We start from the raw sequence: 14,434 nt of genomic DNA on the forward strand, positions 1-14,434 counted from the left end.
TAAACGAGTCGCATAAATTAGCCCTGTCATTTAACAGGAACATGCAATTTTCCACTGCTGTTTTGGTCATTTTTGCTTATACACAATTAAGCTGGTATGTTAAGTCTTACCATAAATGACATTCATCCCGTCTATATATCTTTCCATCTTCATTATCATAACAGTCACAGAGACTAACGCACTTCATCTGATCCTCATGAAAATATGGTTTCTCTGGTGGGCAGTTAGGGTAGCAGCCTGAAGGAAGGAAACAGGCATATAGAAGGTAGAAAAGGTGAGAAGGAGATACAGTCAGCAAAAGTTTACTTGTGCAGAACGTGTTTGCAGGTCTTGCTTTAATAGTAATAATTTTTACTACTTAATTTTTTCCAATAATTCTAAGACATAATGCAGAGTACTAGCACCAGCAGAGTCTACCCACAAAGACTTAGTCCTAGAGATGTTTTTAACTCCAATTTCCATACTCTGCCTTCATGTGGATGCAGTGATGCTGAAGAGAATTGAATGGTGCAAATGCAGCTGATGGGGGAAATACACTCCATTAAAGATCATTAAAAATATAATAAAATGTACCCACTTAAAGATACTTGCAGCTCTTTTTACCTTCTAAACCTGGCAAGTTATGGAGGCATTTTCCACTTGGGTTCCTACAGGTCTTCATACAGGAGGCTCCACAAGGCTTATAGTGCCATTCACATTCACCTTGTTGATTGTAGTAATCACAGAACAGTGCTGAGGAGAAATAGAAATTTGGGCATGTTCAGAAAAAAAAAAAAGAGCTTTTTTTGACTCCTGTTTGTTCATCATATCCCTGCAATGCTACTTGAACAGTCTTGAAAACCGTGAATGAATAGATGAAATTGTGTGACCATCAAAACAGCTTAGTGTGAAAAGTCTACACAGTGAGATTATAATGTACATATGTAAGATCCTCAGAGTGTGTGTTCAAGGACATCAGCAAGGCACTATACATTTAACTGCACTCTCAGAAGAAGTGTTTATGACATAAAACTCACGGCAGATTGATGGGGTTCTCCAGGCTATGCAGACACCAACTTCACTACATGCTTGAGCATAGGCAGCTACTGCTGTACAAAAGCAATCACAGTCTCCTCCAGTGTCACATGCACAAGCATCTGTCACACATGCTTGGTAATATTTTGCTGGTTCAATCTGTTATTAAAAAGAAATGTAATACTATACATCCTGCCTTCTAAATTCTTTCTTAGCTTTGCTAGGGTAATATTCTTAAAATTGTAGCATCTCAGAAGAAAGGCCTACATCAATAATTTCTTTTTATTTGGTTTACATACACTGTTAAACAGCAGAGGTGATGCTAGATCATACATCCAAATCACATATTGACAGATTTTTAGACACCCAGACTTGTGTCCTAGTGGAAGATTAGATTAAAATTCTCAAGCAATATTAGGTAACTGCACTTGAAAAAGAAGGTCTCTGCCAATGGAAAGAACTAAGGTAATAGGAAGAGCACAGTTACCCTGTATTGTTTGGTATGTACTTAGTGTCAGATAAAGGCTATGCTGATACTTCATTACTATGTTGTTATTTCACTGCGCTTGTACTCTGTACGTGGTATATGAGAATTTTTATTCAAGTCACACTAAAAGAAAATACATAGTAATTATGAAATTATTCTTTTGTAATAGGTCAATATTTCCTATGAACTAAATGTCCTTTTCTTTCTTACAGAAAGAAATCTGTCCCATTGAGCGTGATTCAGATTGAAGTTTCCCAACACAATTCAAAGTAAAACATGCTAATGAATTAGTCATTATGCTAAAATGTATGAAGATAGCAACTTCAATAACACACAGACCTAGTCTTCTCACAGTAAACTTCTTCCCTAGTAATACCTGAGAGTGACAGGCAGCAAAGACGTTGCTGTTGATGATGCTACACTGCTTCTCTGACCAGGACTTTCGATAAGGGTTGGTAGAACATGGGTCCTTTATGCTGTGAGCATCAGGACATGTAGAGGATACTTTCCAGCTGTTTCCAAACTCTAGGACATTCTCTACCACAGACTGACTCCTTGTAGTAAAGTCATTGATGCCATTGCCATCATAATTTCCACAGAGGCCACAGATCTGGCCCTGCAAAAGGAAGCAAATAAAATAATAATGGATGTGAGAAAACTTGAAACAATATCTGAGACTGAAAGAATACTTGAAATTTAGCTCTTAGAATGGTGTCATTCCATTCTAACATTCCTGAACATCTTCATTCTTTGTTTCCTCAGCAATAGAACATGACCACCAAGGCCAGAAGGATAGTGCTGTTGACTTTTCTTCTTTTAAATCTGAACAGTAAAACCATCTTTGTCATTGTAATCTTCTGTCTTTGAGATATGTCTTTAACAAGGAAATGAGGACTCACAGTTAGCTGACTAAGCTTTTCATTTAAGCCTTGTTTTATACAATAGATGTATATACAAAAAACAGCCTTACAAAGCTGTCATAAATACTACCAGTTCAGCCACATAGTCTGCTTATTAAGTCTTTAATGTTATGACTGCTCACAGGTATAAAAAGAAATTACGTTTTCCTTGCACATCCAGAAATATCCCTCATTCTAAATTTATGGATTTGTAAAACTGTGATAGTCTACAATTGATGCTATACTTTCCCTGTGAATTTAAGATGCATACTTTCCATATTACTACTATTTTTATAAAGTGCCAGTGGGTGAGGCAGCAAAAAAATCTATGATACTGAAATAAATTTGTATATCTAGGTCTAAATTACATTTATTTTATATACCTAATTGAAATGTCACTGTGGTATACAATAAGATAGTAAATTCCTCATTTACTGCAGTTTTGAGTACTTATACATCATAAGCTAGGAGAAGGAGTATGACAACAGGAATACATTTTCCTTATCACCTGTGTAGACACATGCTTGGAAAGCTTTCACTCATAATATTTCACCTCCTTGTTCTTGAAGTATGATAATTTAATTTGTGTGTCAATGAGAACCAGAAACAACGAATTACTGAAAAAGCAGTTGCCATCTCAAGTTGTGTCAGGCCAAACAGGCACTGAAAGCTGACTCAGAGCTCAGAACAGCAGCAGGATGATGACATGGCTTTCTGAGGCACCAGAGGAATGAAAAACAACATGGGATGTCCTGCAGGAATCCTAGAGACATCACCTGTTTGGGATCTTGGCAGGGTCTCAACAAAAATTCACACCATGTCCAAATCTGGACAGTAAATTGCCATTTAACTGCTAGTTCCACACCTTAAAATCAGGGCTGAGCTTGATGAAGATGCTGGTTTTCTTGTCCCACATGAGGATCAGTCCGCTTGTGGTCTCAATTACCAAGTACATACCCATATAGCGGACTGTGTATGGCACGTCATCATTTTGTCCTCTCTTTATGACACTGACACGCTCCTCACCAAGTATCAGTTCATAGCTCTGAAACAGGAGGAAAAGGTGATTAGAAATTAACTCAATAGCTGCAGCTGTGCTCTTAAACATGTTTTTCTGCTTCTAAGAGTACTACAAATTGTTTATATAATGAAAACAAATAATCCAAATGTGATAAATCAAAACTATACAGTTCAAATCTCAGGTTCCTGGAACTCTAGTAAAAAGCTATTTTAAATGGCATAGGTCAAAAAGGGTGTTTTGGTAGTCATGGACGAACTACATTGCACAGAATAAAATAATCTTCTGATATAACAGGCTAAATTTCTGCTAAAGACAATTTTCCTGTAGATCTGTAGTTTGCTTGAGAATGGTATAAGACAGGGTGGAAAATGAAAAAGATAGAAAGCTGGGAAGCTCTACCAAATATTTTACTTGAATCTGATCTAATGTTAATTTACAAGTTGATTTGCTTTTGAAAATATTTTTCTAGCTTCCTTGAAGCAATGGATATCTAGGCTTCTCCCACGCCCTAAACAGATACAGAACAAAACTGGTCTATATGCAAAACCTTCTTACCTCCAAGAAAACTTTGATAGATTTTGAGCAAGTTGTACCGGTGTTGCCACAGGGAATATTTTCAGTGATAACCCTGAAGGTCCCATTGGCTGTGCCACTTTTCCCACAGTGGTCCTGGGTAAAGCATAACATTTAAAAATATATTATTTTTGTAGACACAATCAAGGTTACATCTCATTTACTATTGCTAATTATCAGTACCTGGACTAGTGTGTATTCACAGTTTCCATTGAAGCTGAACCTTTTGTCATCAAAGGTGTTATAATGACCATCTCCATAAACAGCACAAGTGCCCAGACATTGATCTTTGGTGCATTCCCACTTCCTATTCTTGCATACACTAGGAAAGAGAACAAAGCATTTTAATAGTAAAACAACTCACTCTTTTGTGTAGACATATCCCAACAACTCAGTATTTGTTTGGCAACTCATCCCTGGTAAATGTTATATTGATTCTGGAGTTAAAATAGTCTTTCACATTTTTCACATAAAGAATTAAAGCAAAGTTCTGTTCCGCTATGCTGAATGCATTAACTGCACAATAGGTTAATACTTAATGAACACTGTAGTCCCAAAGATTTCCTCCCATTCTGTGCTTTGGCCATCTGTCTACATCAGGAGGAGATCTGCTTATACTGTTTAATCCAAAACTAAAAGATCCATCAATTGATGAAATGTGCAATCCAAACCTTTCCTCATTGCTGTAATATTTGACATCTTTGGAAAGGCAAATGATGGAACCGAGAATGCCACTTCTGAGGAAATATTTACCAAGTGTTACAGTCAACGTTGATCTTTTCCCCAGGCTGATACATGGCTTCATTGTGAATACACGGACATTCCTCTTCAGGAATACAACCACCATTTCCATTTAACACAAGCCCAGCTGGGCACACGCAGCCAGATATACACTGCATGCTATACTGGAAAAGTCAAGAGGAAGATATAATTTCAAAATGAAATAATCACAATAGAAAAAGGAAGATTAAATTGTCATAAAATGTCTTGATATGGTCTTATTGCTGTCCAGCTTAAATGGCAGAGGACTAGGAAGTACTTATAGGAAAATGGAACAGAAAGGAAGTTATTAGCCATTGATTTAATAGAATATAAAGCTGTCAAGCATAAATGTTTTATGTATGCCAATCCTGATAGCTCTGCTGGAGTCCGTGGAATTTGAAATACTTTAAATCTTAAGTCTTGCTCTGTTAGCTGAAGAAGCCTTGCGCTTTGTAGAGGGTGATATGTGATTGAATGGAACTTTAAAAAGAAAATAAGTAATCTTTTTCAGTTTGATTGAGTTACATTGGAATCTGTTTATCTCATATGGTACTTATTCATGAAATGGCGTGCGGCTACCATGCACCTGGATGGAGTAGTATAATTAGAAGTGCAAGAAGTTCACAATTGCATCATGGTTTAAGAAAGAATGATTTCTCTTAACCAGTTTATAGCCAGTAATTTTCTCCTAAAGAAGTAAGATGTGTGGCAGAGCCCTAGACATTTTCACTACTAATTACTGTTACCTGCAGTAGCTGAGGAAAGGTAGACACTAGTCTTATGAATTAAATTGGATGCTACTTTATTATATTTTTGTCTAAGTGTCCCATTGTTAATGTTTCATAACATGCTTTTAGGCTTTTGCTACAAGAACAAAGTATCTGTGCTGTAGACGTGGAGTAGATCAGGTAAATCAATTACTTTGGCACCAAGAGCACAGACCACCAAGAAGCACCATTTCATCCAGCCATGACATACTTACACATTGCATATCCAGAGTCTGGCAACTTTTTTGACACTCTGCTCCAGTTGTTCCTACAGTGATGTTTCTACACTCGAAGTAGACCATGGGAGATGCGCAGACTACAGGAAGGAAAGAAGTGAGAGCAGTAAGAAATGGCACAGGGTTTATCCAACAGCTATATCCATTAAAACCCTCTTGAAATTCTTTGGAAATTGCATATTTCACTTAGTAGGGATTGCTGTTGCTATTCAATCTGCTAAATAGATTCACTTCAGAGCACTGAATTCCCAGAAAAAAAACACCCACAGTATTTCAGAAAAAAATCTTTACGAAAAAGAGGTCTTATCATTAATCTAGGTCCACTCCTGCCTTTTATAACTGTTGCACTATAACTAAATGATAAATACTTCTATTATTTAAAAATCCATTAAGAAAAATTAATTCTATCAACTCTTTCTGTCCAAAACCGGGCACAGAGAAAAAGTGGAAGTTTTTTTTTTTACCTGGAGTTGGATTGGGTGCTCCAATGCAATTCAGCCTTCCCTGGATACAAGTGCTGTAAGAGAGAGAAAAACTCTCTCAAACTGTGTATTGAGACTGAGAGCTACATGTCTATTGTCAAGTTTCAGAATTTTCAAAGGAATTCCAGCATGCAGTTTTGCAGCCTCAGGAAATAATTTCCCTCAATACCTCTGCTGCTTTCATATGACATCCATTATTGCTTAACAGGAAAAATCATAGGTTGAAATGAGTATATGTCTCTGCGTTTTACTTACTTTCTCAAAGTTCTGTCCTTGCTGGTGTTGTTATAATTTTGTGCTTGAAAAAATCATGCAATTAAATAGAAAATGAACCTAAATACAATTGTTCTATCAATCTGGAAATATCATAGAATCAAAGAATCATGTAGGTTGGAAAAGACCCTTAAGATCAACGTGTCCAACAGTTAACCTAACACTGCCAAGTCCACCACTAAACTCTGTCCCTAAGCACCACGTCTACACATCTTTTAAATACCTCCAGGGATGGTGACACCACCACTTGCACAGGCAGCCTGTTCCAGTGCTTGACAACCCTTTCAGTGAATAAATTTTTCCTAATATCCAATCTAAATCTCCCCTGGTGCAGCTTGAGGACATTTCCTCTTGTTCTATCACTTCTAACTTGGGAGAAGAGACTGACAGCCACGTCGCTACAACCTCCTTTCAGGTAGTTGTAGAGAGCTGTAAGGTCTCCCTTCAGCCTCCTTTTTTCCAGACTGAACAACCCCAGTTCCATCACCTGCTCCTCATAAGACTTATTCTTGAGAGCCTTCAGCAGCTTCATTGCCCTTCTTTGGACTCGCTCCAGCACCTCAATGTGTTTCTTGTAGTGAGGAGCAAAAACTGAACACCGTATTGGAGGTGCAACCTCATCAGTGCTGAGTACAGGGGTACAATCACTTCCCCAGTCCTGCTGGCCACACTATTTCTGATACAAGCCAGGACGCTGTTGGCCGCCTTGGCCACCTGGGCCATCTGGCCATATTCAGCCAGATGTAGACCAACATCCTCAGATTCTTTTCCACCAGGCAGCTTTCCAGTCACTCTTCCCCAAGCCTGTAGCATTGCATGGGGTTGTTGTGACTCAAGTGCAGGACCCGACACTTAGCCTTGTTGAATCTCATACAGTTGGCCTTGGCCTATCAATCCAGCCTGTCCAGATCCCCCTGTAGAGCCTTCCTACCCTCAAGGAGATCAACATTCTTGCCCAACTTGGTGTCATCTGCAAACTTACTGAGGGTGCACTCAATCCCCTCATCCAGATCATTGATAAAGATATTAAAGAGAACTGTCCCCAATACTGAGCCCTGGGGAATGCCACTTGTGACTGGCTGCCAACTGGATTTAACTCCATTCACAACTCTTTGGGCCTGGCCGTCAAGTCACCTTTTTACCCAGTGAAGAGTACACCTGTCCAAGCCATGATCAGCCAGCTTCTCCAGAAGAATGCCATGGGAAATGGCATCTAAGACTTTACAAAAGTCCAGGCAAACAACATCCACAGCTTTTCCCTCATCCACTAAGTGGGTCACTTTGTCATAGAAGGAGATCAGGTTAGTCAAGCACGACCTGCCTTTCATAAACCCATGATGACTGGGCCTGATCGCCTGGTTGTCCTGCATATGCCATGTGATGGCATTCATGATGATCTGCTCCATAACCTTCCCAAGCTCTGAGGTCAGACTGACAGGACTGGTTTTCCCCAGATCTTCCTTCCAGGCCTTCTTGTAGATGAGCATCACATTTGCTAACCTCCAGTCAACTGGGACCTCCCCAGTTAGCCAGGACTGCTGATAAATGATGGAAAGTGACTTGGTGAGCACTTCTACCAGCTCCCTCAGTACCCTTGGGTGGATCCCATCTGGTCCCACAGACTTGTATATATCTAAATGGTGTAGCAGTTCACTGCTTCTCTTTGGATTACAGGGGCTTCATTCTTCTCCCCATCCCCGTCTTCCTGCTCAGGGGAATATGTACCATTCTTAAAAGTTGAAAATAAAGTTGAAAATAATGAGATAGCATTGTATTGAAATTCAGGCAAGGCAGGGTGAGATCAGTTTAAATGTAGCAGTTCTTAATGAGAAAATACATATGCTATTGCTTGAGTGTTTTGCAAAAGATTCACTTACCATACAAGCCCATTTTCATGGACAACTTCTCCAAATGGTATGGGAGATCCTCTGTAGTAGCAGGGGCATTCATTAGCAGGCACACATTTGCCACTCTCATCCATGTAGGTTCCATTTACACAGGTGCAACCATCAACTGGGACAAACTTAATGTTGCATGTGACATCAGGTTCACTCAGAGACCGACAAGTGGGTTGACAGGAAGAGATGGTATAGCTGTAGCTTAGGGATTTGGGACATGAGGTGGTGTATTTTGCTTGAGAGAAGAAAACAGAATAGGTTTGTTAATTCCAGCTGTTAATTTCTGGGGGAAAAAAAAGAAACCATAGGCAGTAGAAATAAGATGTAAACAATACTGTACACCTCTGCGTATGTTGCATCTTTCATGTAAATGTATTTCTGAATACTTCCAGAGTTAGACCTGAAAAGCTACTGTACCTGTGGAGTAAGTGATGTATGCAAAGAAGAAACCATTTTTTCAAATGAAATTTTGGAAAGAAACCTCCATTTGGCATTGCCATTCATTGCTAACTTCTACCCCTTTTGAAGTGCAAGACAAGACATCTTCCTGAATGTCTCCTGGTATGCTGAAAACAGATCTACTGGATCAGTGGAACCCAGCATGCAGCTTCAGAGACATTTCATTTGCAAGTGTTCTGATTAGTATTACTAGTACTGTTATTCTAATATGTCACATATTCTGTACAATAACTTGTGATACATAAAGCTATAGTGAAAATCAAAGTTGCACAGAAACTTTGTGTCCATAACAGCAGTCTCTTCCCTAAGCAAGCTATGTCTCCCATCTTTTAGTATTCACTCTTGCTAGCAACGGATTGATTCTAAGGGACAGAGTTACTTCCAGGCAGAGAATTACTTCCAGGAGTGCACTTAACAAAATACCTTCCTCAATGTTTACTGTATTTGTCTAGAAATCAGTATAAAACAATCTCTGATCAGCATTTTTTATTGATATGTGTTCTTAGGAAAGGGGCTAGTTAAGAATACTTACAGCAGACATCAGACCTCCATCCACGCAGCTGGATTCCTTTTGCAGCACAAGCTCTCACGTAGGAAGACAGGGCTGCACACAGACAGTCCTCACTATTTTCACAGTTACATGTGTCATACATGCAGTTCTAAGAATGCAGAGAAAAACAAGGTCTCAGAACTGGTAATATTGTTAATCTAAAAAAAAAAAAGAACGTTATCTTTCTGGTCTTATGCACTAATCCTTCTTCAGATACGCTCCCCTATAGACAAGGCTAACATAGCTTTATTGCTTTCCAGTCTTTGTGTAAGTTTCCTGGCAGGGAAGAATGAAGGTAATGGAAATTCAGTTGATGTCTGCAGTTATTATTGGGAAATAGTGGTCTTAAAGTCTGTTATACATTTAACAGCTTCATGTTCCTCTGAACTATATTTACGAAAATGCTGAACAATAGCATATAAAGCTCTATTCATCATATGCCGTCTAGACACGTCATTTCACCAGTCCATACCTGGATAATTCATAGTGAGAAGAAAGACTGACAACACATTGATAGCAGAATGATGATAATTAGCTAATGGGCTTTCTGTGCCAAGTAGTTATTAATGAGATATGAGGCTGATGAGACAACAATTCACTGATATTCAAACAAGCATTTGACATGCCTTTATGTACACTTCCTAATATGTGTGTATATCCATCTAGGAGTAAACAGCTGTCTTTTCATTCGCAAGCAAGTCAGGATCTTGAAGCCAAGACTGACAATTGAAATAATGTAAGGTTACAACACAAACAGAAACACATGTTGAAAAAGGAAGTGCTGCAGTACAGAAATGAAAATACAGGCATTGCGTAAGACAAGAGACATGTCTGGAACAATCCTTTTCTGGTAGCTAGTTGTAATGATCCTATTTCTATTGTTTCTAAAGGGGAAAACAGCCTAATAAAGTACCGTGTGGTAAACAGAGGGATTCACTGCATAGTGACAATCAGCAAAAGGTCCTTTGCTGTCAGTTAGTAGTCCACACCAATGCTGAGCATATTTTTCTGTGAAGACAACAAACAATACAAATGCACATTACTTTTTGTATTTCATTAGTCATGAAAGCACACTGTCTTGATCTATGAAGCCAGTTCTGAAATTACATCAAATCTCTCCTTCTCTTGTCTTTTTTTTCACTCAGCTTGTGGGCTAAAGAGTCTAAAACCAAAGAAAAGGACTTGTTGAAGGGAATGAATAAAAGATTTCCAAAGATACTGCTGCAATCCACTCCTCTGACATCAAGTTGTCAGCTTAGACATCCTCTCTGTATTCAATGACCATACAGTTTCCTTCAGTTATGTTTCTATGACTCTTCCTTTACTTTGTTAGTTAACCCTAGTGGTTTCATTTTGAATATTTGTTTCTGATTTCAGATGTATGGTTTTACCAAGTATGTAAGTCTTCATTCTCTTATCTTTGCTTTCCAATGGATGTGTTTTCGTTAGGGATGAGCAAAAAAAACCTAGAAAAAATTCTAAGAAGCACGCACCATTATCAATGCTGAGTGCACAAGGGTTCTCAAAACTTTGCTGGATATTAGGGCATGAAGCCTGAGTTTTCCATGTATTAGCAAATGCTGTGGCTGTTCCTTCGATTATTCCACTTATGACCTTGAAGTCGTCAGTTTGGATATTATTGAAATTTCCACAGAGACCTGTTGAAAAGCAGGGAAAACTTTATACTGCTCATACTAGACAAAAGACATCAAACAAGATGTTCTTATATTTCATTCACTTACCACAGGTCTGGTCTTTGAAAATAGGATCCAGTCGCACAAACACTTGCATGATGGGAGTGATTTGGATTTCAAGGTGGACGCCAAAGTTTGTCTGCATGATGATGAAGAATGATGAAGGTCTGAACACGGTGACATTAGCTACAGATGAAAAACAGAATGATCACTTTCTGAATGAGGTCAAATGCTGAAAACAGTGCATCATTACACTATTCTTGAATTTCTATTGCGATTGTTGAAAATTCTGAAGTGAAATGAAGCCAATATATATGAAAATGAATCAGAAATATAAATCAAAATTTACAGTTCAGAATTTGTTTGTAGCTAGCAAGCTGTTAATTTTATTTGCTGTCTCAACATTAAGCATTTGGAGGTTACTCCTCCCAAGAGAATAAGAAGGAAAAACTGTACGGCACTGAGCATTAAAAAGAATATTTCTATTTTTGTTACTAAGCTTGTACAGCATACACTGGAGCCCTCATTCTGCTGGAGAGGGAAAATAAGCAGCTCTGGAGGTCAGAGACACTGCATAGAATCATTAGTTATTGAGACAGTGAAAAAATCAAATTTTTTTCTGAGGAAGTGTGAGCACAGGGATGGTAGTTAAAAAAAAAAAGAAGAGGTAGAAGAGGCAAACAAATGTCTTCTGTGTTCAATTTTGGGCAGTGAGAAGGAAGTAAACCTTGCAGTGATCAAATCAGGAGAGTGTAAATGCTGTTTGCTTCTGTTTGAACTCTTGCCTACGCTTGTACTGTCTCCCATTTCTTTATGACACCAAACTTCCCACTTCTACTTCAAAAGCACTTGTATGACTCACAAGATATCCCAAAGAGAACCAAGGTGTGAACACGCAGGTTCTGAACCACTCACAGTCTTTTCATCTTCAATAGCTTAAGAAAATAAGCAGGTGCGGAGTTGAAGTTCTGAGCTTATTTCTCACAGACTGTTAGAGAAAAAAATACCTGCTGAGATGGGCAGCTGGGTGTAGATTGAGTTCACAAACACTCCACCATCACGTTTGACTTCGATGAGCTGATAAGGAAGAGGAACAAGAGGCAACTGTGTGAAGGATAACTATAGTCCAAAGAGTAATAACACTGATGACTCCAGTGATACGAATTTAAAAGATATTAAATAAAAAGAGTAGTTTTTTTGTGATTTCACCCCCTCCCTCTTTCCACTTCGTACACTTTACTGATTTTCCCTGCCATAAAATAATTATTTTTAAAGAGACTTTCTCACCTCCTTAGGGAATCACATCATCTTAGTTTATTTGAACACATCTTTGTGATTAATTACAACCCTTACTGTTGTACTTGTAGTTTCTAACCTAAAAGCTCATGTTTTTTCCATCTAGTTGGCAGAGAAAAAAGCTTTTATCTGCTTTGTTAGTACAATGTTTTTCTTAATGAACTTCCACAAAGCCAAATTTATGGCTGCTTTGATTTGCGTAACAAGATCCATTTCTTTTCACTTGATATAAAATAACAGGTACTTATTGCATGTGCTGACCAGTTAAGAGAGAGATGCAGTTCCCTGACTGATTAAGGCCTAGCTTTTTTGCTCCCCATATTTTTGACAGTAGTTTCCCATGCTTATTTTGCATTCTTACAGTTTGTCCTTTATTCATGTTGAGAGTCACTGTGTTTAAGCATGTCTCAGTGTCTGTCAGGCCACATTTGCGTAGTTCTACCAGGATGGTGAACGTGTCATCTTTACAGTGCTGAAAAAAAATGCCAACAGTTATTTCATGAAAGGCTAATTACAGAAACTTTCCTTGTAAAATTTTCTCTCAACTCTGAAAAAATATTTCTGTTTCTGGAGAAGATCCAGATTCTCCCAAATCCCAGGACTTCTTCCCAGTTTTGCCTTTTGTAATGATTAGAAACGACGAGAGAATTAGGATCTAGTTTTTCATTTTATTGATGATATTTGTATTTGGAGTGTTTATTCATGCACACTTCTAATTTTTGATTCAATTCTACTGTATCGCTCATCTTTCTGTAGCTGGTATCAATGCCAGACAAAAATTTCAGATAAAACATTTTTCAGAAGAACAGTAACATACAGCTTTTTTTTTATTTACTGAATTGTGCAGATGGGGAAAAAGGAAAGCAAAGAACAAACAGAAAAAACCCCTAACAGATCAAAACATCTCACTTGCACATTGCTGTAACTAAATATTTTGGTTATAATTAACTTTTAAGCTTTCTATTTCTTTTGACTCATTTTTAAATCTGTTTATAATTGTTCAAATTCTAAATGAAATGTATCAGTTGACTTGAACTGATTTTCTGTATTTGAACTACCCAGAAATGAAATAAAAATATTAGTCATATAAATTAAATTTTTTTTCCCAGAACAGTTAGTGTAATTTTTCAGACTTGTACCATTTGGCCTAATACCATATAATATAGTAACATGGCAAAAATTATGCAACTCAGTAATCACACTAAAGAATGTAGACTAAGCAAGTTCTTAAAAAAGGCAATGCTCTTCAGCAATTACTACATCACAGAACTGGAAATTCCCCAGTAAACACCATATACTGTTGCATGACATCCTAACAGTTAACTGATGATTGTCATTTGAATGGCAGCATATGTTCTAGTAAACATCTGGCTAAGTGAGAGGCAATTTAACATCTGTATGTCAAAAGAGGTAAGTTTTGAAAGTGTTGGTAGAGATCACCTTTTCTTTCTATAAATGTGTAAGGCTTTATTACTCAATAATATCTGATTCCCACCTTAGAAAGGACATAAGTGCAGTCTCCATGGTGATCGTAATGTTTCTTATCATATGTGGAAATGTGCGAACCTCCCTCTACTGAACATGTTCCTGGGCATGACATGTCTTGGCAACTCCACTGGCCTCCATTACAGGTACTGGAAGAGAGAGAATAAAGTTGTGATTCTGTGAAAGTTAGCTGAAACCAGTAACAGTGGTCTAGAGTAAAAGGAATTACAACGATGGTAGGTTCAGCTATTTTGCTACTGTTTTTCCCTTCAAGCTGTAGTTTGACACACAGTTAATCTAGGTTTAAGACCTTCCAAAACATTGTGAACATCTGATCCAATGCATTAAAATGAGTGACTCTGGTATGCATTAACTTTGCTTATTTAATTATTTTCCTTCTTTGGACAGGTGAACTCTCCAGCAACAGGTATTGGATGAGTAATTGCTTGGGCTTTGCAGCTAACATAAAGCACAATGACAAACTAAAGTATCTTCTGTTTTGTTATACAAATATATCAGAAACCAACAGAAATGTAAC

General features: G+C 37.9%; 1 protein-coding gene across 1 annotated transcript in view; it reads right to left on the minus strand.

Annotated features, from left to right (window-relative positions):
• LOC137663157 (mucin-5B-like) overlaps positions 1–14,434 on the minus strand; it is a 53,797-nt gene that overhangs the window by 20,521 nt on the left and 18,842 nt on the right. Inside the window, 18 exon segments of the mRNA XM_068400067.1 lie at positions 111–237; positions 604–732; positions 1,017–1,173; positions 1,878–2,117; positions 3,266–3,445; positions 3,977–4,090; positions 4,178–4,316; positions 4,748–4,899; positions 5,739–5,839; positions 6,224–6,276; positions 8,392–8,647; positions 9,404–9,530; positions 10,335–10,429; positions 10,915–11,079; positions 11,164–11,301; positions 12,123–12,192; positions 12,773–12,883; positions 13,907–14,045. Of these exon segments, the coding sequence (XP_068256168.1) occupies positions 111–237; positions 604–732; positions 1,017–1,173; positions 1,878–2,117; positions 3,266–3,445; positions 3,977–4,090; positions 4,178–4,316; positions 4,748–4,899; positions 5,739–5,839; positions 6,224–6,276; positions 8,392–8,647; positions 9,404–9,530; positions 10,335–10,429; positions 10,915–11,079; positions 11,164–11,301; positions 12,123–12,192; positions 12,773–12,883; positions 13,907–14,045 (2,493 nt within the window).

This window comes from Nyctibius grandis, chromosome 4 (assembly GCF_013368605.1).
Source record: "Nyctibius grandis isolate bNycGra1 chromosome 4, bNycGra1.pri, whole genome shotgun sequence".
Classification (NCBI taxonomy): Eukaryota; Metazoa; Chordata; class Aves; order Nyctibiiformes; family Nyctibiidae; genus Nyctibius; species Nyctibius grandis.